At 43.9% G+C, this 27791-nt stretch overlaps 1 protein-coding gene across 5 annotated transcripts; it reads right to left on the bottom strand.

Moving 5' to 3' along the window:
• Positions 1–403: 403 nt before the first annotated feature.
• LOC111843172 (protein NLRC3-like) lies at positions 404–26066 on the bottom strand. Of its 5 annotated transcripts, none has more exons than XM_072703511.1 (14): positions 26020–26064; positions 23985–24215; positions 13419–22979; positions 12857–12935; positions 11658–11931; positions 11445–11495; positions 10926–11015; positions 8453–10295; positions 5954–6127; positions 3963–4136; positions 3256–3429; positions 2824–2997; positions 2425–2471; positions 404–1058 (listed from the first exon to the last, which is right to left on the bottom strand). In XM_072703511.1, the coding sequence occupies exons 4-14, from the start codon at positions 12878–12880 to the stop codon at positions 538–540; spliced, it is 3546 nt and encodes a 1181-aa protein (XP_072559612.1). In that variant the 5' UTR covers positions 12881–12935; positions 13419–22979; positions 23985–24215; positions 26020–26064; the 3' UTR covers positions 404–537. The 5 variants fall into 5 exon arrangements, with proteins under 5 accessions (XP_072559612.1, XP_072559615.1, XP_072559614.1 ...); XM_072703514.1 differs by having other exon boundaries at positions 13419–13462; XM_072703513.1 differs by lacking the exon at positions 23985–24215 and having other exon boundaries at positions 13419–13462; positions 26020–26066.
• Positions 26067–27791: the final 1725 nt, after the last annotated feature.

Here is a 27791-nt window from a genome sequence, read left to right as displayed (position 1 = left end):
ACCTCCACTGCTTTTGAATGAGTGCTGCACGCATTTTCTGAGAAAATCATAATCATTATCATCCTTGCTGTTTAAATCACTATTAGATGGGTTTGTGAGAAATTTATGAACTCCTTTTTGCTTTATAAATACTCCAATATTTTTTTACAACAAAATCACATTGCTAGGACAGCATGCTGTATACGTGTTGTCCTGGTGGATTAAACAAAATACTTTTTAACTTTCTTGTCATTTCTTGGCTTTGTCACAGAGTCATCAAACGCTCCACCTTCTAGTTTTACAAACAAGTGCAATATAACCACTTATGATGTTGGTGCAATATACTTTTACTTTACTGTGCAATATGCACTATATACTTTTGGCACAAAATTAACTCCATACCAATTTAATCAGAGAAAAAAACTGTTATTTTTCATGTTTATTCAACTCACTGAACACAGGCATTTATTTTTGTCAATCATACATTTCAGAGTAAAAAGGATTATAAAGATTAAAAAGCAGAGATTTTACATTTTTGCTAGGAGAATCAGAAACATGTCACAGCGACACTGAGGAGTTTTTGTAAACAAAAAACCCTGCATAAAGGGGCTCAGTGAATGAGGAGGTGAATCTGTGCAGGAGGGTCAGTCCATCATAGGAGATGCTGAAGAAGGACAGAGCACCAGCCCCCCAGTCCAGATACACTCCTACTCTGTAGGGGCCTGAGGGCCATATGGGTATGATAGTCTGTTTATTATTGTGCCAGACAGAGTAGCTGTCAGGATAACAGCACAAAATCCATGACTTGTCATTGGCTCCAAGCACACAGTCATCACCATCTCCTTTCCTCCTGATTCCTTTATAAGTCACTCCTATCCGGGCTTCATCTCCATCCCACTCAGCCTCCCAGTAACAGCGGCCAGTCAGACTCTCTCTGCACAGAACTTGGGGGCTGCGGTCAAATCTCTTTGGATGATCAGGATATGGCTGCTCTGCCCCCCGTGTCACCTTCCTGTTCCCCTCTGACAGAGACAGGAGTCTGTTTGCTGCGTTGGGGTCCAGTGTCAGCTGGCAGGAGTCTGTAGGCAGGAGGAAGAGCCGCTAATCAGGAAGACCGGAATCTCCGCCATTTTATCACTTACATTTAGCCTGTACTGTATTTATCTGTGCAATATAAAAACAGCACAGCTTCCCCTAACGAAACGGGAACTGAAGTTTATGAAATAGCTCAGGAAATGTCGGACGGAGCGTGACACCGGCGGGAAGAGCCGCCAAAATGCTGCACAAGATAAACTAACAGCTTAATTACGGGTAAATAAAATTACAAAGCAGCGACATTCATCAGACACATTCACCACAAGCATATTTACCACAAAACGGCACCAGAGATTAATACTAAAAGTGTCTTTACTTTAAAATATAACCTTCCTTCGAACCGCACGCCTCTTCACAGCAGTGTTACACGCAGACTAAGGAGAGAGTCCAGCATCAGTGCCAGATTAGAAGAGAGAGAATTATGGAGCATGAACTGATTCCATCTGGCTGCAGACTCCGCCAGATGTTTGTTTACATGGAAACTCCAGGAAACTCCGCTCCTGGCCCGGACACGACGCTCCTAAAGAGAACTTGGTATTACTGGATTATTAAAGCTACTTCCTGATGTTGCGCCGACGTCATCTCCACGCTATTGTGGAAGTCATGTGATTCCGCGTTAAGTGATGCGATATAATCCTAGTGGAGATGACAATATAATAATAATAATAATAATAATATCCTATTCTATCTTATTATAATACATTATTATGATTTATTATCTGTAATACTAATACTTATATAATGCTATAATTATATATAAAATGCTGTAATAATGTTTAATATTATACAGACACATATATATGTACATATATAATTATATGGATGATTATAATAATACTATAATAATTATTATCAATAATAATAGTATCTCTATCCTATACTTCAGCTCTGTTTCTGAAGTCTGCATAACGTCATGTCTGACCCAGGAGTGGAAGTCATGTGATTTCTGGTCCCAAAATGGAGATCCTCCTCAAAGGTCCTGGGTTTGGTCCCGGGTCAGGCTGATTTGCAAGGCTAAATTGGCTGTGTGTGTGTGTGTGTGCATTGTGGTGTGCTGGCACCTGCCCAGGGTTGGTTCCCGCCTGTGCCCCTTGTTCCCAGGATAGGCTCCGGTCCCCCCTCTGACCCCAGTTGGGATTAAGCGGTTATGGTCCTGGATGTTTTGTCTGTTTTGTTTTCTCCCTTTGGATTCTGTCTAAACTGTCACACACACAGAAACTCACCTAAATACAAACATGGAAATCCATCTACACACAGTACAAAAAGTCACACTCATCACAACAATTGTGTGAATACAACCATAACATAGTATTAATGGTATTATTAATAAAAACATGCAAAAACACTTACATTTCTGTAAGCCTGGTCTGGTCCTGCACTCTCCACTGTGGTCCACACTATAGGAAAAGAATTTAGAATTAACTTAATGATCAGTGGTTATTGTTGACACACCACAACACAACAACAAAATGTGTCCTCTGCATTTAACCCATATGTGACATCATGACATAGCAGGGGGCAGTTAACTCAGCACCCAGGGAGCAGTGCTTGGGGGCGCTACCTTGCTCAGAGTACCTCAGAAGTGCCTTGCTGGTCGGGCATTCCATCCAGCAATCTTTCAATTACAAGTGCGCTTCCCTAACAATTAAGCCATAACATAGTACAGCTGTATGCATTTATTTACTAGTGCCTCTTCTTCACATACATGCATAAGTATTTGTAGCAGTCAGGCATACACTCTGTACTCACTTCAGCTTCTCCAGTTTACAGCTGGGATCCTCCAGTACAGCAGAGAGCAGCTTCACTCCTGAGTCTCCTGGGTGATTGTAGCTCAGATCCAGCTCTCCCAGGTGTGAGGGGTTTGACCTCAGAGCTGAAGCCAGGGAAGAAGAACCTTCTTCTGTGACTCTACAGCCTGAGAGCCTGCAGAGAGACAGACAAATACTCTCCAATAAATAATATAATCTCATACTATCTCAGTTGTACTGTCAAGTACCTGTGATTTTGAAAGACCAATTTACTATTTGACCTGATAAAAATGACTAACCTCAGTTTCTCCAGTTTACAGTGTGGAATACCCAGTAATACTCACTCAGAATCCCCAGTTTACAGCGTGGAATACCCAGTAATACTGACCTCAGTATTTCCAGTTTACACTGTGGGATACCCAGTAATACTGACCTCAGTATCTCCACTTTACTGTGTGAATCTCCCAGCCCAGCAGAGAGCAGCTTCACTCCTGAATCCTGCAAATCATTGTCACTCAGGTCCAGCTCTCTCAGGGGTGAGGAGTTTGATCTGAGAGCTGAAGCCAGCGCCTCACAGCATTTCTCTGTGAGTTCACAACGGTCCACCCTTAGGAAAATAAAATACTTATAAAACCACTTTTTGCATAGATGTACTGTATATTACAGTAATGTGAGCCATCACAGCTATCACAGAAAAGATTTTTTTAAAAACAATGACTTATTTGTACAGTATATAAAAAGCATATGAACAATCACCCCAGTGTTGATTGGTGTCCACTGTATTTACTTTTGTTAAACCAAACACAGTTAAGTCCTGTGTGTTTAGCTTTTCTTCATCTATTAGCTCTGCTAACCAATACAAATTGTGTGCTAAGAATTATTGGTTTCCAGCTTTACTCCTTAATTATTTCTAACATGGTTTGACTGCTGACACACGACTCGGGGTCTGGAACCAAACTCCTGGGGAGGGACTGGGCTCTATTCGTTTTTATTCCTACACTTTTACTTTGTCTGCTTTTACTTTATGCATTTTATTTCTTATATTTTCTGTAAAGCACTTTGAATGACCTTGGTGTATGAACATGTGCTACATATACAAACTTGACTTGAACTGACATAAAATGTTCATTCTGTACTCACTTAAGCTTCTCCAGTTTACAGCTGGGATCCTCCAGTACAGCAGAGAGCAGCTTCACTCCTGAGTCTCCTGGGTGATTGTAGCTCAGATCCAGCTCTCTCAGGTGTGAGGGGTTTGACCTCAGAGCTGAAGCCAGGGAAGAACAGCCTTCTTCTGTGACTCTACAGCCTGCCAGTCTGCAGAAAGGAAATCACACAATTTCGGACAAAATACAGGTGGCAGCGACCAATCAAAATGCCAGTACTGACGTGCCCAAAGCCACAGCCTGACTGGGACCAGCGACTGGCCTGGACCCCCCCAGACCAAACACCACTTCAGTACCTCCCCCTTTTCCTCCATCCCTGCTCTCCCTGTTCCTGATAAAAAGCTGCCATTTGGGGGCATTATTCTGCACCCAGGTCTGCCTGTGTGCCTCTGTTCCTGCGGCCCCCACACACTGTTCACTGAAGCTCACCTTTTAGCCTCACTGACTGTATAATAACAGACATGAATAATCAGCTCAGTTCAAAATTAAACCATCCAGTGACAGTGACCCTCTGCATGAAACTTAGAACTGGACTCCCTCATCCACAGTTCTGCCACAAGAAGAGCTCTGATGGCAGAGAGGATGAGGCCCTGGAGTGACGCCACAGGGGCAGGAAAGTCGGCTAAATCCCAAAGACGACGATCAGCACCACAGCGCCGGACAGAAACCATAAGATCCCCACGGTCAACTGCAGAACCACCCGTGAGGGAGTTAGGAATGTCAACAGGAGGCAGCTGACAGCTGATAATAGCCCCATGGAGGGGGCAGGATCGCCTCCCCCAGCACGGCTCAGAGCCTGCATCATGGGCAGGGGGGGGAGGGTGACCGGTGAGCAGCCTGCTTGTCGTCTCTCTCTCTCTCTCTGAACACAGACAGCCTGGAGGATGACCACCCAGAAGGGACTGCCTCCCCTTATCCCCTTAAAATAAAGACCGCCCCTTTGGGGGTGTCCATATGGAATATTATATGGTACTGTATAACACATAGAGAATGTAATCATTAGGACGCCATTAAGATGATGTAACCAGAAGCTGATGTAAACCATACAGAGTGTGACCTTGTAACCTTTAGGGAATGTGGACCAATAACTGCTGCTGCACAATGTGATTAAAAATAGGTATGAATGAGCACCTTGTGTTAGCTTAGGAGTTTCTGTATCTGTCAGCTATCTCATGTTAGCCTCGATCATATGAATATCCACTTTAATTAGTTTCACAGCTTCACAGTATTTTGAAGGCCCAGAATGTTCTATATGAAACAGTGAAAAGTCCACCCCAGGTATTTACTCTAATACACAGTGTAACAAAATATTAAGATTGACTTTTGCCTCATAAACGTCACAGAAACACTTCTTTACAGTGTCGGATACCTGGTAATATTGACCTCAGTATCCCCAGTTTACAGCGTGGGATACCCAGTATTACTGACCTCAGTATCCCTAGTTTACAGCGTGGGATACCCGGTAATACTGACCTCAGTATCCCCAGTTTACAGCGTGGGATACCCGGTAATACTGACCTCAGTATCCCCAGTTTACAGCGTGGGATACCCGGTAATACTGACCTCAGTATCCCCAGTTTACAGCGTGGGATACCCGGTAATACTGACCTCAGTATCCCCAGTTTACAGCGTGGGATACCCGGTAATACTGACCTCAGTATCCCCAGTTTACAGCGTGGGATACCCGGTAATACTGACCTCAGTATCCCCAGTTTACAGCGTGGGATACCCGGTAATACTGACCTCAGTATCACCAGTTTACAGCGTGGGATACCCGGTAATATTGACCTCAGTATCTCCAGTTTACAGCGTGGGATACCCGGTAATACTGACCTCAGTATCTCCAGTTTACAGCGTGAGATACCCGGTAATAATGACCTCAGTATCTCCAGTTTACAGAGTTGGATAACCAGTAATACTGACCTCAGTATATCCAGTTTACAGTGTGGGATACCCAGTAATACTGACCTCAGTATCTCCAGTTTACAGTGTGAATCCCCCAGTCCTGCAGAGAGCAGCTTCACTCCTGAATCCTGCAGGTCATTGTCACACAGGTCCAGCTCTCTCAGGGGTGAGGAGTTTGATCTGAGAGTTGAAGCCAGCGCCTCACAGCATTTCCCTCTGAGATTACAGCTGTTCAACCTGCAAAAGGAGCCGTGTTATTATACACACACAGACCAGTATATATCCTACACAACAGTGATCATAGTGATACAAAATATCCAAACTTTTTTTCAGCATAACAAGAGGCACAGAATACAGTTCAAAGAGAATTAGTAGCTAAACACAACACCATGCTAAATCGCCACAGTTAGAAAAGTGATTAAATATGGTACATTTTTAATTTTGGCCAATTCTCTGATGGTCATCATGTTCCCTGTCATGAAGAATACAGTGAACATTTTCATTTCAAAGCAAAAATATCCTGGAAAGTTTTGTGTGCAGAATATCCAGGAACTGGATCAAATGAGCAGCTGTTGGCACAAAACAGGTTCTCCTGAGTTTACTGTGTATTTTGGTCATTTTCTGCAGTCATATAATCATTGACAGTGGGTAAGTCTGTCATACGTTAAAAGTTTTATTCAAACTGTACATTTTCATAAGTCATACAGACCATATTCCCAATAATGTTATGTATGTGTTATATTACATTATCTTCCAGAGCCAGTTTGAATGAGGGCATGAGTGTGAATATGCTCTAAAATCCATTCAGCCACGGGTTCATTAAAATTTATTAGTTAATTTGTTGTTTCATTGTCCTTGAAACTCTGTAGCCAACTCCAACCTGCTGTTTAATTATCTTAAAGGCCCAGTTACCCTGAGACTGAATATCTGCATAAGTATTTTGCACTCATATTGCACTCAACTACCTTTTAGCACTGCCTATAGTCTCCCTTACTTTGACTAATTGCATTTATTTCCTCTACTCCTCCTGGGGGGTGCTGCCTGGAGACCTCAATCTATCAAGATGTCCAGCACATCCTGCAACATGTGACGTCGCCACTACCAATGACATCCGTGCATCCAGCTCGCCGTTCTGCCTGTGTCATCTTCCTTGTATGACCCGCTCCCTGCCTTCTGGCTGCCTGGCGATTGGAGGGAGCAGTGGCACCGGCTTGTCATCTCCCCCCTGCTCCCCGTTTGTGTTTCAGATTTAACTGTATTTGACTCTCCCTGCCGGCCCCTGGAGGATGGGCTCCCCCTTTGAGTCTGGTCCCTCCCAAGGTTTCTTCCTTCTAGGGAGTTTTTCCTTGCCACTGTCGTCTATGGCTTACTCACTGGGGGCTTTGGGTGGGGATGCTGTAAAGCGCTTTGAGACGATGTAATGTTGTGATAATGCACTATACAAAAATAAATTTGTTTGTTGTTTGTTTGTTGTTATTTTCATAAAGCTCTGAGCAGCGCTGTAGCTCAGTGATCAGCACTACAGCCGACCATCTAGGGTTTCGGGTTCAGTTCCTGCCTGGGATATGTGTGTGTGTGTGTTTATGTGGGATTTGAATGATGTCCAAAGGAATTTATGCTTTTTAAATGACACCTGAATTCCTGATCCTGTGAGTGAGATCCTTTTTTCTGTATTTCTCTACTTGGGAACTTATGAAATCACCAATACCCTAATTGTCAGACTACCAACCCTTTCAGATATGCTTTTAAAAGGAACATTCATTTAAAATAAATATTTATGAACAGTGAAACTTCATTCATCCCCATGGGAAAATTGTATTTTCACCCATCCCATTTTCTCTCTACGAGACACACAGACACACACAGGTGAGAGGAAGTTTGGGGTCACAGCGCAGGGTTGGCCAGCATCCAGCGCCCCTGCAGTGATTGGCATTAAGGGCCTTGCTGAAGGATCCAGGAATGACATCACTCTGCCGGCCAGGATATCTGAACCGGTGGCCTTCCACTTAGAGTCTGAACATTCTGTGAAATTCTGGCTCTAGGCTGTTTGTCACTCAAAGGACAGTCATGGAAAACATGTTGCTTTACTACATCACTAACTTCAGTCAATATAAAATCTGGCTTCCAGACTGTCATGGTGAAAAAAAAATCCTCAGCCAGGAGCAGCTAAGGCCAGCAGAGGGCGATAGCGAGCTGCCAGAGACAGCAGTCATACAGAAGCTCCCAGCTCTGGGCTCCATCACATTAACACACCTGCTAACGATAACACTCACATACCACTTATACACCCTGTGGATAAAGAGCCCTCACTGTTTCTATAGCAGGTTAGGATGCTGTGCCTGTGATCAGAAGGCAGACTGGATGGGAACGGAAATGTCACTTTTTTGTTTGTTACTACATCACTACCTTCAGTCATTATAAAGTCTATGGTCCAGATTAGCTACTGCTATAGAAACAGCTGTAGTCGAGATTATCAAAAGAATACTATTCATCAGACATTTCAAACAATATTCATGTATTACTGCCAGACCAGACATGATTTCCCATCCCCACGTCACTTACAGAGCCGTCCTGGAGTTCTTGACCACAGGCAGCAGCCTCCAGTGCTCATAATCTGATCTGATAAATTTCTTCAAATCAAACACATCCAGCTCCTCATCTGACATCAGCATCACAAAGGCCAGAGCTGAGTACTGTGCAGGTGAGAGGTCTTCTGCTGAAAGGCTTCCTGAATTCAGGTATCCTTCTACTTCCTCTACTAGAGAATTGTCACCCAGCTCAGTCAGACAGTGGAACAGATTAATGGTCCTTTCTGGAGATAAATTCTTCTTGATTTTCCACTTGATGTATTTGGCCGGCGATGGGTTGGCACCCCATCCTGCATCATTCTCTGCCATGCACTCATAGCTTTGGGGATAATCTTTGAACTTCCACGGCCCTGAATAGGACACAGGGGTACAGAAATTGGTTGGATGGATACATTGGTCTGTTTCCTTAATGGTATGTGAGCTGATTCTTGTCTGACCGAGTAGTTTTTGTAACAGCGTCTGACTGGAGTCTGTTGAGAGGCCCAGGAGGAAGCGGAGGTAGAGGTCCAAGTGTCCATTCTTGCTCTCTAATGCCTGATCCACTGCAGTCTTCAGCAGATCAGCTGATGAGTTTGACAGAAACACATATAAAGCAGCAAGATACTCCTGGATGCTCAGATGCACAAAGCAGTACACCTTCTCCTGATACAATCCATATTCCTCCTTAAAGACTTCTGTGCACACTCCAGAGTAAACTGAAGCTTCAGTGACATCGATGTCATTCTTTGTCAGATCTTGCTCATAAAATATGAGATTGCCTTTTTCAAGGTTGTCAAAAGCCAGTTTACCAAGTTTTAAAAGGAATTCCTTGTTGTATTCATTAAGTTTAGTTTCATAGTTTTTCATATACTTGTCTTTTTTTAAACTTCCCTGAAAGATCAGGAAGTGTGTGTACATTTCAGTCAGAGTCCTTGGAATTTCTCCCCTGTCAGTCTCACTAAAAAGTTTCTTAAGCACAGTGGCTAAAATCCAGCAGAACACAGGTATGTGGCACATGATGAAGAGGCTCCTTGATGATTTCACATGTGTGATAATCCTGCTGGCCAGGCTCTGATCACTGAATCTCCTCCTGAAATACTCCTCCTTCTGGGCATCACTGAACCCTCGTATCTCTGTCACCCGGTGGAGGCACTCAGGAGGTATCTGATTGGCTGCTGCTGGCCGGGAGGTTATCCAGAGGAGAGCGGATGGAAGCAGATTCCCCTTAATGAGGTTAGTCAACAGCATATCCAGTGACATTTTCGTTGTTTCATCAAACCAGCTCTCATTGTTCTGAAAATCTAGAGGAAGGCGACATTCATCCAGACCATCAAAGATGAACAAGACTTTGTACCTGACCAGCTCAGTGGATTCAAGTGATTTCAGTTCTGGAATAAAGCGGTGAAGCAGTTCAATCAGACTGTATTCATCCTTAATCAAATTCAGGTCCCGGAAAGGAAGAGCAAATATGAAGTGAACATCCTGGTTTGCTTTTCCTTCTACCCAGTCGAGAATAAATTTCTGCACAGAGACTGTTTTTCCAATACCTGCCACCCCTTTAGTGAGTACAGTTCTGATAGGTGTCTCACGCCCACATAAGGGTTTAAATATATTATTGCACTTGACTGTAGTATCTTCTGTTCGCCTTTCCTTGGGTGCCGTTTCAATCTGTCTTACTTCATGTTCATCATTGACTCCCCCAGTCCCACCTTCAGTTATGTAGAGTTCTGTGTAAATCTCACTGAGAAGTGTTGGCTGTCCTCCCTTAGCTTTCCCTTCAAATACACACTCAAATTTCTGCTTCAGGGTAGATTTCATTGTGCTGAATATGAGCTCCCCTGAAGAAAAATGAGAGGAAAATGCACTAATTCTCAACATGATCCTGACCAGTGTAGTAGGAGGATTAAAACACACAACACTAATCTCAACATGACGACCTTAGCTCCTACCCAGCCCTAACCTTAACCTTAACAATAAGTTACCAAAGAAAATAAGAGACTTTTGATACAGTATTTTTAGTTTTTCAATTGCAGTCATAGATTCAGACATAATATTGAAGTTCCCCGTAGTGGGGACCAAAAAAATGGACTCCACAAAGTCAGAATAAGAGATTTTTATCACATTGTGGGTAAACACCACGCACAGACTTTTTCACTATTTGTTTCAAAGAAACTTTAAAATTAACATCATACATATTTTTCCTGAAGCCCCAGATATCTGTACAGCAGTTCCGGACACTTTAAAGATAAAGTGTATTTCTGAAAATGATGCTGTAGGTTATTCCCAATCCCAAACACCTGAAAAGTATTTCCAACTTTCCCTAATGAATTTACGTTGGGAGTAACTGACGTTAATTCTAGCTATTTTTTAAATTAGCAAATGTCGAATTATCCAAGGTAAGCTAGTAACACTCTGCTCCACGGACCACAGACAGTAACACGGTAAATACTCTGATTAGTGATTATTACCTCTGTCTTTTTCCCATTTTTCCTCCTCTCCTCTTCCTCGTTTTCCTTCCTGGGCACCGGAGGGCTTTGGTCTTTCTGACATGATAGTGTCTGTTTGAATTAGATACCATTAATCGTATCACACACTTATCAATCATATCAACGTCACTTAAAGACGCCTACAGTGTGTGATACGGAGGGGAGGGGGGGGCCGGGCAAAGCAAAAAATATCCAAAGTCAAAACTTTAATTTTTACCCCTTTTCAATGGACGGTGCCCCTGGCATTTTCCTGTACTGCCCTTCACTATTGAGTCCAAGGTGCTTTACATGGGCATGTTGGGATATATTCCTGCATCATTTATGTAGAATAATTCAAAAACACGGAAGAGAGATGAAAAAGAAATTAAAAAAAAGATAATCAGTCGACAACGAAGGTGAGGAACCAAAAACTCTCCCCCTCCCCGGGCATGATAACAGTATAGAAAAAGGAGGAGTGGGCTTGCTTGCTAAAAGCAAAGTGTAAACTACAGAACAGCATACAGCTCTTACTCTGCTCCAATTTGTCACCCAGCTCACTTCCTGCTTGGGCACCTGAAACAAGGAAGAATTTCAGATTCATTTCTGTCTCCAACATCAGTATCTAACAAACTGTTCATCATTTCCCATATAATCCTATACAATATGTTAATTTTTCAAGAGATTAAAAAGGTTACAATTTAGAGAAAAAAGAAGAAAGGTTAAACATATGATTACCCTGCTGCAGGTCTTCATTCAGTCTCTGAGCAAGATCATTCAGGTTCATCTTCTTCAAGATTTCAAGCATGACATTGAGAGCATCAACTTCACTGTAGGAACTTATCATCTTGTCGGCGAGGTCTGTTCTATCCAAGTCCTTCATCTGAGCCCTGGAAAGGGGCTTTAACTCTTTATATTTTGTGCGACTCAGTTTCGATTTAAACTTCTTCAGCTCTTCATCATCGAGCTCCTCCAGGTAATCCTCCAAGAGGTCGGTGAGCGAGGTCTGGGTCTGCAGAATGTCGGAGATGAGTCCATCAGACCTCACAAACTCATACATGGTCACTCCTACACATGCACTGACCTTTCAGTTAACAGAAGGCAGGTTTCCTGCTCATAGTCTTATGTGGCTGCTGGAGACACCTGCTGTGGTTCTTTCATTATTATAAGTGTGTGTTTATTTTCTGCATTATTATTAAACCTATATTTAACCACGTTAGTCAACTGATGTTTAAAATCTCTGTTAAAAGAGAGATCTGTGCAATTTAAATAGCAATAAAAATAGTTTAAGACCCAAACATCCATCCATCCATCCATCACCGAAACCGTTTAATCCCAACTGGGGTTGCGGGGGGGCCGGAGCCTATCCCAGGAAAAAGGGGTGCAGGCAGGAACCAACCCTGGGCAGGTGCCAACACACCGCAGGTCACACACACACACACACACACACATACACCTACACACACACATACACACATTTACTGGGCCAATTTAGACTCGCCAATCAACCTGCCCTGCATACTTTTGGACCGTGAGAGGAAACCGGAACCCCAGGCGGAAACCCCCTCGGACATGGGGAGAGTGTGCAAACTCCACACAGAAAGGACCTGCGATCGAACCCAGGACCTTCTTGCTGTGAGGCACAGATTAAAACAGTAAGATCAAAAACAAAACAGTAGCCTGAGGAAGAGCACTGCGGAGAGTGAGCTTTTTGTCTGCTAAGTTATTCTGTTCTGTTACAGTACGTCTGTAACATTTGGTGCAGTGCGGTATGGTAAGGAAGTAGCCTGAGGAAGAGCGCTGTGGAGAGTGAGCTGTTTGTCTGATATTTTCAGCAACCTTCAGCTGAAAATAGTTACTCATCTTAAGCTTTCCTGCATTTCAGTGTCAGGTTTTACAGACAACATGCATCATATGCTGAGACGTTATAGCCAAACCTCTCCATGGGAATGGTGAGCCATTGCTTAGATGATTATGGCTGGAAAGAAACCATTTCCTGTGCATCACAGTCTGACTCTGTAATAAAAACCAAAAGTAATGTTAGCTTTATATTCAAAAGTCAGTTTACCAGCTGTAATGTCTTTCAATCAAAGCAAACTGGTCAGCTTTTACTTGAACATAGGCAGTTTATAATCACAGGCAGAGATGTCCATTGAGTATTTGGACTAATAAGTATGGGCCATATTCTACCGTGTGCTTAAGTCAAAAAAGTGTGTAGCCATTGACATGAGCGCTTTTAAGCACCTTTTCAACTATGTGCTCTGAAGGACTGTATTTGTCACAGACTAGTGTTATCAGACTACGTTACCCAGAATACCCTGCTCCCGTCTTCCTCCCAGTTTAAAATGACCTTGTTCTTTGAATTTTTGGCACTTGTTGGCTTCATTACTCATCATATTTATATTTGCATGTTCCCTCAGTATTGGATAGGCACGTTGGAATTGAAAGTATACATTTTTCTATCAATGTATTCAGTGCTTGAAGTGGATCAGTACTCACAGGTACACAGTAGCAGCACCTCTGTCTACTGAAAGCACTGGCACCTGGAACAGAATAACAAAGTAAGTACTGTACTAGCACCTGGTGCTGTACGTATAACAAGGTGTATTAGGATGAATTCGCAGACGATTACGTCGCCCACGTGGCATGGAATTAATCCTTTTACTATAAATTGTGATTGTGGATTAATTCTGATCATGTATGGACTAATCATCCTGAAATTCAGATTCATCGTCCATGATTCCCCCAGAATATTATTGAACTGCACCAACATGCTGGTTTTACCGCTCACCTGTACAACTTTTTTTTCACAAATAACTTGTGTCTCATGAAATACGGAATGCTTATCTTGGTTTCAGGAGAGAGCGTGGGGTCGGAATGTGGGATCGTCCTCAGGGCAAGGGGAGGATAAGTATGCGGGACACTTATCTTGTCTTCAGGAGGATGGGGAGGCATTGCGCAAGGGGTGAGGGTAAAATGCGGACTGTTTACAAACAATGGATTTTATGTTTATAAACAGACGTGTCGCAAATGACGCACGCCGCATAGACAGATCACGTGGCATAGAAAGAAACCCATACGACGTTACCTAATCACGGGGTGCGTTCGAGGTGTGTCTGCAGCTGACGTGACGTGGAGCGCATTGCTGAGCTCCTCGAAGGCTCTTTTGTTTATGTCTGGCGGAATCTGGCGGAATCCGCATTTTACCGTCACCCTTTCTTTCTCATGCTGGTGAGCCACCGATACCGTTTCTTACGTGGCGAAAGATTTTCGACAACTACATGCTAGTAATAAATGCCACGGGAGACGCACAGCCAGATGCTAGGAGACGTGCGGTTTTGCTACACTGCCTGGGTCCGGAAGCCATGACCGCTCTCGAGAAGCACTTTGTTCTGAAAGTTAACGTAGTTGCATGCAGGCACATATTCCGGCAACGTGTGCAGCGAGCTGATGAAACTGTGTCCCAGTATGTGGCTGCTTTAAGAGCTTTTGCTACATCCTGCGATTTTGGACAAATGGAAAGTGAGATGATACGAGATCAGTTAATATCAAACTCTTATCTCACTGCGGTGAAGGATAAGTTATTACTGTAGGATGATCTCACACTGGACAAGGCTCAGAGGATCGCAGAGCAGGTCGAGGCACCGTTTAAAAATGCCGCGCTGCTTTCGTCAGCCAGGACCGTCCCGACTGCACAGGTTCATGCTATTGGAACGCAGAACACACGTTTTCGAGGGAGAAGAGTAGTGCACCCAGCTAAATCACCGGCGTTGGACCGGCACCAAAGCAAACCGGTGAACATTACTCAGCAGCAACGTAAATGCTTCAGATGTGGATCCACCAGGCATTTGGCTAATGGTAAAAACTGTCCAGCTGCTTCGGTCAAATGAGAGAAGTGTGCTCTGTGCTCTGGCTTTCCAGAAAATGATGCAGACATTACTGAAAGATCTGCCTGGAGTACAGAACTACTTAGATGACATAATAGTATATAGAGACTCAAAGGCCACACATGACAAGCACCTGCAAGTGGTCCTCGAGTGTCTTAGGGATGCCGGCCTTCAAATAAATTTTGACAAAAGTTCTTTTGGTCAAACAGACGTTACATTTCTGGGGCATGTCATTTCTAAGGAAGGCCTGCACCCAACTCCAGATCATCTGACTGCTATAGTTGAAGCTCCTGTGCCTAATAACATGCCAGCATTACGCTCCTTCCTGGGTTTAACTTCCTGGTTCAGCAAGTTTCTACCAAACTACACTATGCTACACTCGTGGAGCCCCTATGACAGTTGATTAGAGCAGGTCCACAGGCTGAGTTACGATGGAATGATGCCGCAGATAAAAGCTTCATTAAACTTAAAACACTGCCCCTGAAAAGCCCTGCACTTGCTACTGTATCTATGACCCTAAATTACCTACTTTCATAACAACAGATGCCTCTGACTACGGGTTGGGAGCTGTCCTGACCCAACTGCACGCAGGCCATATTGAACGCATTGTGGCCTTTGCTTCCCGTACACTATCAGCTGCAGAGAGGAAGTATTCTACTACAGAAAAAGAGGCTTTAGCCTGTGTATGGGGACACAGATTCACACTTCGAACTGACCACCAAGCTCTCACCACCCTCCTCAATACCAAAGGCATGAACAGAGCTGGCATGAGGATCACACGATGGTCGGCTCAGCTGATGTGTTTACAATACGATGTGCAGTACCGCCCAGGTAGACAGAATGTTATGGCAGACTACCTTTCACGTATTCCCCTTCTCACATCCAGCTCTGCTGCAGATCTTGAGCAAGATCTATTCACAGAAATAGCTGAGATCTCTCCCCTCCTTGCTGCACTGCCATTTGCGGATTTTAAAGCTGAATGTGAACATTGTCCTGCGCTGGCACAACTGCGACAGGTCATTAGTTCAGGGTGGCCTAAGGTGAGTAAGTCTCTCCCAAATGATATTCAGCCATATTTTGTAGTTAGATATGAACTTGCAGTTGAGTCGCCACTGGTCTTCAGAGGAACACGCCTGGTGGTCCCCAAGTACCTTCAGGAGAAGATAGAACATCTGGCTCATGAAGGTCACCAGGGCATAGTTCGCACGAAACAAGGCCTCAGAGAGCTGTACTGGTTGCTGCACATGGACGATTTAGTCCGCACAGTTCTGTCATCATGCACGACCTGTCAATCATGTGACAAAACTACTAAAACCTCTCTTGCCCCATTGCAGCCTGTTGAGTTTCTGGGGGGTCCGTTTCAGCATGTGGCTGTTGACATTGAAGGTCCGTTTGAACTGGGGGCCCATGACTGCTGATTTGCAATCACTCTCAATGACTATTTCCGTAAATGGCCTGAAGTAGCATTTGCTGCAACTGCAACTACAGCCACTGTCATCGCGTTCTTAACTTCCGTTTTTTCGTGTGAAGGGAACCCCTGTGCCATTACAACAGATAATGGCCCACAGTTCACTTCTTATGCCTTTGCTGAGTTCCTGGAAGAAAGGGGCATAAAGCACATCAGAACGAGTGTCTACCACCCTCAGTCGAATGGATGCGTTGAACGGTTTAACCGAGTACTAAAAGACTGTATTCAAGCAGCACAGGTAGCTCACCTGCCATGGAAGTCGACAGTTACTGAGATGCTTCAGAGCTACCGTGCCACAGCCCATGCGACAACTGCCGTTTCCCCTTTTCAGCTTCTGAAGGGCAGACTAATGCGGACAAAGTTTAATGTTCTACCACCGCCTGAGGATGGAGAGAAGTATGGTCAACTTAGGGCTAGAGTTGCCTGGCAGCAGAAGAAGAGTAAATGATACACAGACACCAAGAGAGGTGCAAAACCTTTCAAAGCTGCAGTTGGGGATAATGTACGGGTGCGCAAGCCGATCAGCCTGGTAAAGGGAGAGAGACAGTTCGCTGACCCAATGACTGTGCGGCGACAGACTGGGCAGAGGACCTTCATCTTGAGCGACGGGAAAAGGTGGAATTCAGCACGCCTGTCTCTCTGCCCAGAGGGAGTAAAGGAGTCGCAGCCGGCTGATACAGCAGAGGAAACCAACAGTCCAACACTGTCTGATACAGGACAAACTGTCCATCGTAGAGAAAGGCACTTACCCAGTTGGACAAAAGACTACGTAATGAAATAGATTTGACTTTAAAACATGAAGACATGTAAAGGTTGCAGGCAGATCGATACCATATATATATTATATGTGTGTGGTAAAAAAAGTTCTGACTATCACGAACATTGTATATGCTTTGTTTAATTACAATAGTACAATATAACCACTTGGCAGTTGTGACTCCTTAAAAGACTGTTCAGTTACATTGGATTTACCTTTAGCTGCATTATACACTCATGTATTCCGTAGAGGAAGGTTATGAGTATAGAAAAGAGAGTTACTAGTTAATACTAAGGTAGTAGTGTTTCTGTGAGTTATGGGGGGGGATGTTGTGTTTTAAGACTCATGCGGGATGCAGCTGAGATACAGTAGACACTAATACTGTGGACTGTGATATTGACTGCACTCTCCAGAACAATAGGGGGTGCAGGAGAAAGAGTGGTGTGTTCTAAAAAGTAAGGAGAAATAAAGAAAAGGTAACCGTTCGTCTGGATCCTTAAATTTATTATTTTCTGACGAGTATAACACTAAGCGTGCTGGTTTGTTCCTTCGAGGGCCCTATATCCCTCTCACATCATATTAATACACAAACGGAGTACCGGCACCTGACGTGTAATAACAAGGGGAATACTTGTACGTAGTACTGAATAACAAGGGGGTACTGATACCTGGTACGGAATAACAAACGGAGTATCTACACGTAGTACTGAATAACGAAGGGAGTACCTGCACGTAGTACTGAATAATAAAGGGGAGTACCGGCACCTGTTTTTCCCCACTACAAGTACTGAATGCAGTTCATTGCACCAAAGGTTGTAATATCTCGCAGCCACACTTCTGTGGATGTTAACCAACCTTTCATATACAGACACAGAGCCGTGGATTGGAGAAAAATACAGTGCAAATACAAAACTGTACTGTACCAATAGGTCACTGTATTGTAAAAAATATTTCTTCCTTCCAATTAAAAAAACTGATTACAATAGAGCTTTTGAGTTTGCCCAACATTTTAATGAGTAAATGTACAAATCAAATCTAATTAAATTACAAGGAGGCCGATACATTGTACTTTTGGACTGACAAATAAAATCAAACTGGCCCAACCAAAAGAAACTAATACAGCCAACAACAGTTAATGGACATAATATTAATTTCACAATTAAAGTTTACTGCCACTACTTTTGCATGAGCCCTGCATGCATTCTCCGAGCCAATCATAATCATTTTCATCCTTACTGTTTAAATCCCTCATAGACCTCCATCCATTTTGAACTCCTTTTTGCTTTAGAAATATTTTAATATTTATAGCAAAAAATAGTTTTTCCAGTATCGTGAGGCTGCAGTTCTAAGTAGTGGTGGGCGGATCGATCTAAGTATCAATAATATCGATAATAATGTTGGTATTGATATTGATCAATACCAGTTTAATGAGATCGATAATTCAGTTTCGATCTCTCTCCCGAATGCACTGCGGCTGTCTGTGTTCGCGCTGCTGCTCTCAATTGCCGCTCCCGGCTGACTCAGCGGCGCCAGGCTAGCAAACAGGCGCGGGCGCACACACACACACTATAATATTTATAATAAAGTATTATAATAGTGGGTCGCTGAGTCATGCTCGCAATAATTAAACAGCAGGGATAGTTCGGGGTTTAATCATCAGATGCCGTTTATTACACCCGTACTACTACAACCCACACACCGGCACTGCTCACCGTGCACGTCGCCCCGTTTACTCCTCATATACACGGTGGGCGCACGCACACATACACACACACACACTACATACAACAATAAACATTAACCACTATACATGATATAACACACAGCACATTTATAATCACACAAGCGATTACTGAGAACTATTTACAAGCTGGCATCAGTCCAACATGCCGCGCTGCCGGCCGGTACCATCGCACTACAGTAGGGTGACTATATTTTGATTTCCAAAAAAGAGGACGATCGGCACGGCCTCCAGACGAATTCAGACAAGCTTTTTGGTGGTTGATGAACATTATTTATTATACTTCAATGGTGCAGAATTAACCTCTGTAATAAAATAAAATGAAATCTGTAAAAACTTATAACAAAATAATAGCTCTCTTAGACTCTTCAAATAAATAATTAAATATTGTTCTAAATATGAACTATTCTGTTCCAGCTTCAACAATATATCTCTTAAATGTAATAAAATAAATAACAGAACAGTCTCTCAAAGACAAAAAAACTTTAACAAAAAGAATCTAGACTTTTCATCTTTAGTTTTCTTCTTCATCCTGCTTCTCTTCTTCATCCTTGTCAGCCCATCCATATTTTGCTGTAGAGCTGATCTTTCCTAGCAGTTTTCGATAGCTTAACAAATAAGCATGAAAGTCTTTTCAAGACATGTCTTTGAAGTTGTACTGAACTAGTAGAATCCCCTTTAGTGACTCTACGGAGAGCTGGTTCCTCTCCTTGGTCCACTGGTTTTGCATTAGTGAAAAAACCCTCTCAACATTTGCATTGTGAGAGGGAAGTGCAAAGACAAACTGTGCAATTGTCAGTAGCTCTGAGTAACATGCAATGCTTTTTGCCTTTTCAAAATATTTGGTCCACTTCTGGTGTACCTGCAGGCCACTGAACTCCTCATCATGGTTGCACGTTTCTGTGAATTTCCTCAGATTGGTGACCTGGTCAAAACACTTAACATCATCAACTGCCACCCCCTTCTCTCCAAGGTAATTGATGCATGCCTCCACATCATTCCAGTTTGGTGGCTCACTCAGATCCATCCACATGAATGTTGAGAATTCTTCCATGGGAGTCATCCACTTCTCCAGATACTCCAGACATGCACTGTACATGCCATGCACATCTGCACAGAACTGGTCACAGCCTTTGTCAAGTGCCAGTAGTCCCTTAACATGAAGTTGTTGCTCTTGCGTTGAAGAAGAATGGTATGTATATTGTTTAATATCTTCTTCACTTCCATAATGGACATGTTCTCCTGTTCCATTTCTTGAATGTGGGTGTGGAACACAGACATGAGTGTGTGCATGTGCCAAAGGTAGATTTCAGCAAAATCATTTTCAAAAAAACTCTTGAGTGCTATGGGTGGCTTTTGCTGAGACAGAAAATATGCCTTTAAAGCTGGAAACATCTGTAACATCCTCTCAATGCTTGGGAACAATGACAGCCACCTTGTCTTGCTGTGAGAGAGCATCCTTCTGTAATCAATGTCAATTTCTATTGTGCCTGCCCCATGGTGTGCACAATTATTCAGTATGTGTGCTGGGCAACCCACACCGATCAGAGTCTTGTTTTGCAGCAAACTCTTCAAATTTGCAAACACATTCTTTCCAACTTCATCACGTCTGATTCCTCCAAAATTTGTGTTGCAATTGTCTCCAGTAAATGTAATGCATTTTTCCGACAGATTGTTTTTTGCCAGGGTTTCTGTGAGATATTTTGCAATGGTTTCTGCTGTCTCATTGGGTGTGTCTTTAACTTCAATCAATTTTGTTTGCATGCCACCCTTCTTCCAGTCAAAATACTGGATTATGACTGGGAATATTTTCACTGCTCCGTGGTTACTCCCGCCTGTGGAAACACCACAGCACTGGATTTCTTTGAGTGCTTCATGAGTGATTTCAACAGAGTCGGGGGCTATAGCACCATTGACGATGGCTTCCGTCTTGGTGCGAGCACTACTAAACTTTTTTGCAATGTCAGAGTCAGGAAATGCCTTTTTAAGCAAAGTACTGGTGCAATCCATGGACCTGTAACTGTTGTGATGTTTCACTGTATGAAAAGCCATTGCACCTTCTGCTGCATTTACATCATCCTCTGTTTTTCCTCGTCTGACAAAAAACTCTGTCAACTTTGCAGATGAACTCTCACCTCGCACAGCCTTTTTATGTTTCTCGGTGTCCATTTGGGCTTTCAGATCCCCACCCCCTTTATTGGATACCGAGACATATGTACCAGCTTTGCACACAGTGCACTCCACCTCCCACTTGTCCCGACCAGGACGGTATGTGGGAAATTTTCTTTGCAGTTCATCAGTGAAGCTGCACTTACGCTTCGGCATTTTCCCTGCTATACTGCTCCGCTCTCTGCTCTGATCCCTGTCTGCACTGCTCCCTGTCTGTGTCTGTGTGTTTGCGCGCGCGGCGCAGACCTGCCCACAAGGCAGCCTCCTGGTAATTACGTCGCGCAGCCTTGTCACTTCCCGGATCGATTACTGTAATTCACTTTTATTTGGTCTCCCTAAGAAATCCATCCATAAGCTACAACTTGTCCAGAACTCTGCTGCTCGTATTATCACCAAGACCCCTTCTATCCACCACATCACCCCTGTTTTGCAGCAGCTTCACTGGCTCCCGGTTAAAGATCGCATCAACTTCAAAATCCTTCTGTATACATTTAAGGCCATCCACCGCCTCTCCCCTCCATATTTGTCTGATTTGGTTCAGGTCTCCACTCCATCACGCTGCCTCAGATCCTCTTCCTCTCTTCTTCTCTCTGTCCCTTCTCACCGTCTTGCCACCATGGGGAGCAGAGCTTTCTGCTGCTCTGCTCCCCGCCTCTGGAATTCGCTTCCTCCAGACATTAGAAACATTACTTCTCTTTCTCTTTTTAAATCTAGGCTCAAAACTCACTTGTTTAAATTTGCTTTTCCAACATAACCTTTCTTTTATTCTATCTTTTTAATTTGGATTGTTTTATATAGATTTTGTAAATTGTTTGCTCTTATGTTTGTTTTTTTTTATCATTTGTTGTGTACAGTGTCCTTGAGTGTCTTGAAAGGCGCTTTTAAATAAAATGTATTATTATTATTATTATTATTAAAAAAGTAGTACCCTAGTATTGTGTGCAAAACGCCAGTCAATTTACGTACACGCGTAATGGTCCAATGAAAAACCGGACATTTTCGTGAATTTATAAAACCCGCCAGGACGCCCCGGACAGGACGTAAAAAGTGGACATGTCCAGGCAAAAGAGGACGCTTGGTCACCCTACACTACAGTATTTATTTACTTATAAACTTTGCCCAAATTCTGTCCTGGGTTTTACCTAATTAATCAAAAAAAATCACAAAAACACTTAAAGGTAATGAAAATTAATTAAGCTTTAGCAATTTGATGATGCATCTACCTTAATTATTAATTAGTATCAGTATCGTATCGGCGATACTTTCCCTGTATTTACTTGGTATCGCATCGATACCAAATCTTGTAGTATCGCACACCACTAATTCTAAGTATGAAATATTAACTAGCACGAGATACTGAATGACCGGAAACAAACGAGCCAACCAAGCTGATGTTCTTACACTGCCCCTGGAGGATGTAACTTTTAATCCTCCAGACTGACGTAAAGAACACGTGCAAGTGTCAGCAGCAACACTGCTAGTGCAGCGACAGCAGGCGTAAGTGTTGCCAGTGTAGAGTATAAACTGGCCTAGCACCTTTCCGCATGTATTACATATCATCCAAGACTAGTAACTGAAACAGCTTTTTAACAGTAAATTCTCACTGTTTTATGATTTTCCCCAGGACTGGAGGTATTTACTTTTATGCCACAGGTGATTGTGAGGTGGCCAAATGTAAGTCAACTTAAAATTTTAAGGCAGCGCAGTAATAATTTTTTTTTCTAAACACCACTTGTCATGACCGTGCCGAGTAAGTAAGGGTTTTAATTGACATTCAGAGAGGCAGACAGGACTGAAAACGGCATAACACCACAATGACAGGACTAGGGAAATAAACTCTGACGTGGACTTAAATGCACCTAACTAACAAAGACAACTCAAAACAGCTGATAAACACTGGGAATCCACATGAGGTTAACGAGGGGGGCGTGGCACAGGAGGATCGGCACGATCGGGGTGTGACAGAACACCCCCCCCAAAGGCGCGCACACCGGGCACGCCCCAGGGGAGCGGAGGAACGGGACCAGGGACACAGAACCTGGAAAACAAAAGCAAAACTCAATGGGGCACAGGGAACAAGACAGACATGCAGAACAGACACAGAGACAGCAACTCAGACAACCACCGACAAACAACGGGAAAAGAAAACCGGCACAGGGGCAACAACACAGGAGACACAGGAGAAACACCAACAGGAGGAACAAAGGGACCAGGAGCGAATGAGGGAGAAACATGAAGACGAAGAGCAGACACAGGGAGCACAAAGGGACCGAAAGGCACAGAGGGACAGGGGGTAAACACAGGGGGCACAAAGGCAGGGGGCAAGGAGGCAAGGGGCAGGGGGAAATGGGGAGCTGGAGGGAACCCCGGCAGGCGAGTGGCGGAAGCCGCAGAGGCCACTGGCGACTGCGAGGAGGGAGAAGGAGGGAAGGCCGAAGGTGAGGAGGAGGAAGGCGAAGGGAGCAACGGAGGAGGCAAGGAGGAGTGCGAAGGGGACACAGGCGAAGGGGAGGAGGGAGCAGCAGCCGCGGCAGTCGAAGGCGCAGCCACTGATGGCCAAGGCGTAAGCGACCGCCGAGCCAGAGACGCAAGACCCGCAGCCAGCCGACAAGGCGCCGAAGGCAAGACCGCAGCCAGCTGATGAAGCTCCGTGGGCGGGACCGGAGGCGACCGCCGAGCCGAAGCCAGGGGGGCCGCAGGCGACCGCCGAGCCACAGCCAGGGAAACCGCAGCCGGGCGGAACCCAGCGCAGGTGTCCCCTCCCCTTCCGGGAGACTGGCTCAGGAACCACGGGGGGCGCTGCCCGCTTCAGAAACCGCGGAACCCACGGGATAGTGTCCTTAATGGACCTGGCCCCTTTAAGGGCCAGGCGCGTCCCGATGAAGGGACAGGCTGCGGGCTTAGGCAGCGAAGCGGCGGGCGGACGGGCTTTGGGCGTCTGCTCAGGCGAAGCGGCGAACACCACCGGGTGGAGGGTCGGACGGGGATTCTCCCAGCGCTCAGCAGGGCAAGCGGCGGAAAGAGAGACGCCCCCCAGACAGACCTCCTGCGCGTCTTCCCATCTGTTTCTCCGTCTCCGTCTTCCTCCATGCGCTGTTGCTGCGAGGTCAGGCACCTCGGGGGCCGGCTTCGGTCGCCAGTCAGCATCTGGCCAGTACAGGCTGGGATTGCAGAACGCAAAATTCGCCGGGATCATCCTTGGAATCCCGGGAAGATCGTCCCTCAGCTCGTACGCCGGCGAAGTACTGGTCTTGATTTAGGGAGTCTGGTCACTCTGTCACAGTGTACGCGCCCAGAGCGCAGACAAACAAGCAGGAAGCCAGGAATCAGGGAACACGGGGTTTAATCAGACGTAAAGGTAGGCAATAACGCATTGACAATACAATGACCAGACTGGGGAAACAAACGGAAATGCGGACTAAATACAATGAACTAATGACAACAATCAGGAATAGCTGGTAAACACGGGGAATCCACACAGGGTTAACGAGGGGGCGTGGCACACGGAAGGAGCGAATGATCGGATCATGACAACACGTTTTGTTTTTTTTTTACATTGCATAACAACTTCAATGCACTCAAACTAAATACACTCAAAATAGTACACTGAAACAACAGTAAGTCAAAATGATTTGTTACACTGCACTTCTGACTCCGATTCCGCATTAACACACAACACCCCCAATACAGAGCTAGCGGCTACTGCTCCATTAAAAGCTGGTTGCATGTTATTGTTCTTCTACACATGCAGGTCACTGCAGGACTGTGGCCAGTTCACACTGGAATCTGATATTGGCTACATTTGACAAATAACATGAACAGGCAAAGAAAAAGGATCTGAGTGGAAAATCTGAAGTGAGCACAAAATCGAGAAAACCATTTTTTGTAAATTTAAGTTCCAAAATTTTAGTGTATAACTAAAACTTTTGAGGCTTTTTCTCTGTTGTGTTATGGAAATTCAAAACATATGCAAAAATAAATTTTACATTTTAATTTGAAGGCTAATTATCCATAAAATTATAATAATTTGTTATTAATTAAATCAGCTCGTCTGCTCCTCCCGTGTGCCACGTCCCCTCTGTCACAACGAGTGGGGCACAGACTAGGGAAGCAGGCGAAGGAGACGCAGGATTGGGGAAAGAGGACATTAATTGGGAGACGGAGAGGCATATAAGGTAAACAGGTTACAAGACTTCACAATGAGACGTCATTGACAATACAATGACAGGACTAGGGAAACATACTTAGACGTGGACTTAAATACACAGGACTAATGAAAACAACTCAAAACATCTGATGACATGGGGATTCCACACGAGGCTAAACGAGGGGACGTGGCACACAGGAAGATTGGACGCACCGGGTGTGACAGTCAGACAGGTCCAGCGAGGAACAGGAACAAGAAATAAGTATGTGCAACATGTTCAGCACGAGGAAAACAAGCCTGGAGTTTATTACTATTATCACATTGGTCTATTCAACAGGGTTCCCCCAATTCTGGCAGAATAAATTTCCATGACTTTTCCAAAACTTTTCCAGTACCATAAGAAGCTTTTCCAAAACCCACAACTCTGTAAAACCAAAGTAGATAGAACAGTATTTGTATAAGGTAGTTAACTATTGACTTCCGCTCATACATTTATGTTAGCGCATTGCGGAACAAAGCAGGAAACAAAAATGAACAAGGCTAGTTTCCAAAACTTTTCCTCTCTATCCAAGAATTCCAAAAGTTATCCAGGGCCTGGAAAATTTATTTTAAAATTCCAAAACTTTTCCAAGTTTTCCATGACCGCGGGTACCCTGATTCAATAAGTAATGTAACAAAGTACTGTGTAAGTGAGAATTCCTGTACAAAACAGCTTACAGAGGAACACTGAGACACACACGCAAAGATAGATATGACTAATAGTATCATTCTTATATGACTAATGAAAGTGATTTAAAATAATTAATTCAGAAGAGTTTTTTAACATTATTTTTACTTTGGTCTTCAGCATGTCACACTTCTAGTCCCAGAATTAAAAATCATAATGTACTACTAAAGTAATATCAATATGCTAAAATATTCTCCATCTTACCTTGAATTAGAATCATATGGGACAACAGGCAAGACGAGGTGATACTGGCTCTGGAGAGAGAAATTCCTGGTTATAAAGATGTAGTAACTTCCTTTTTGTAGTAATGGGGCGTGACAGAGCACATGAAAGTGTGAAAGGAGGGTAGAATGGTTCAGCAGGCAGACAGATAGACTGGAACGCATCAGAGATATTCTTCTCTCCATTACAAGGGCACCCCAGAGAGAGCCACAGTTCTTGCACTAGAAGGGCAATTCATAGTACCCCTCTTTTCCATTATAAGGGCACCTTACAGGGCATGACATTACATTTTCTTCACTAGATGGGCATTCCTTAAGACTACATCACTTTTGCATCACATTTGCCCATGGGGGTTGGGCATCCGATTGTCCGATTGTGTCTTACATTTTAAGAAAATAAAACGTTTGGGTAAGTGTGCCCTGTGATGGGATGCTGCCCCTCCTGGGTCATTCCCTACCTTGCGTTCATAGGCTCTGGACTCATTTTCCTGCCTAGCAAAGGGGCTGCATATGTGAGGACAAGTGACTGGGACTGGGATCTGTGCCAGTGCCTCCCCCCCCCCCCCCCCCGTGACCCTGAATAGGATAAGCAGTTTCAGATAATGGATGGATGAATTTTCTTGTCTTCGTTTCAGGATGAAAGTGTTACATAGACATTTGTATTTGTGTGTTTCGTAAAAGCTGCCAAATCCAGGAAATTTAAGATGCCCAGTTCACTGTCCCGTCTGCTGGCATTACCCAGCACTTCTCTGTTACACAGTAGAGGTGGGCCATATCATATCATTCACGATAATACCGGTAAAAAAAATTTGCCCGGGGGAAAAAAAAAATCATGATATGCTAATTTTATGATGTAAAGACGTCACACCATTACGCAGCGGATTACGCTCAAGTGCGGCACAAACTTATTAAAGTTGTGATGGTGAAGGCGAGCATGGCTGGAAGCGGTACTGCTGAAGAATTAATTCCCAAAGAAGAAGCTACTTCAGTGGTGTGGAATTATTTTGGATACAAACAAGCAGATACGGAACATTCCATGGTAATATGCAAGGAGTGCAAGAAGCCTGTAAAATTGAAAGGGGGAAATACCTCTAACTTATTTCACCATCTCAAGGATTAGCACCTGAGTCTGTACCAGAATTGTCTGAAAGCCCGGGAGGAAAGCTCAGGAGCTACAGTAACGCTACGAAACCAAAACAAAGTAAGCTGTTTCAGTATGACATCACCGAGTCTCTCGCCAGTTGTACTCCGTATGACAGAAACACTGGAAAGATATTACCCATGCTGTCACCATTTGTTTGGCGAAAGATACTGTATGATGCCAATCCAAACGGTGGGGAAAGAAGGCTTCATGCACTTTAAGAAGCTAGACCCACGATACGCCGTCCCAAAAAGGAAATATTTTTCCAAGACGGCACTCCCAGACATGTATGAAGAATACCGTGAAAAGGTATAACTTCCAACTACTGTACCTCTGGAGTCGACGGCATCGTCGGCGATGCCGTGTATCTTTCTCATGTATTTCAGTTCATAACTCACTGAAATCTTATTGTAGAAACATGAAAAAACACTGGCTAAATCCGTAAACTGTCTTCTTTTCAAAATGTTTTCAAAACAGGTATTAAAGTTTTTAAAATTAGGTTAAATAGGCAAAAAAGTGAACCATGTCACCTTACTTTGTTTTACCTGCCAGAAATAGTGACACGAGTTAGCTTTTTCTTATTTATTTATCCAGCTGAATGTTGCAACTACATC

This window comes from Paramormyrops kingsleyae, chromosome 20, assembly GCF_048594095.1.
Source record: "Paramormyrops kingsleyae isolate MSU_618 chromosome 20, PKINGS_0.4, whole genome shotgun sequence".
NCBI lineage: Eukaryota > Metazoa > Chordata > Actinopteri > Osteoglossiformes > Mormyridae > Paramormyrops > Paramormyrops kingsleyae.
This window is presented reverse-complemented; position numbering and strand designations above follow the sequence as displayed.

Bases quoted from the DNA above. Each gene is read 5' to 3' on its own strand.
- LOC111843172 (XM_072703513.1), bottom strand. From the start codon at position 12,880: ATGGCTCACCATTCCCATGGAGAG. The intron at 11,016-11,444 runs GTATGCTGTTCT...TAATTCAAACAG, and splicing joins ATTGGAGCAGAGTAAGAGCT to ACACTATCATGTCAGAAAGA. The intron at 4,137-5,953 runs GTCAGTATTACT...TCCTTTCTGCAG, and splicing joins TGTAAACTGGAGATACTGAG to ACTGGCAGGCTGTAGAGTCA.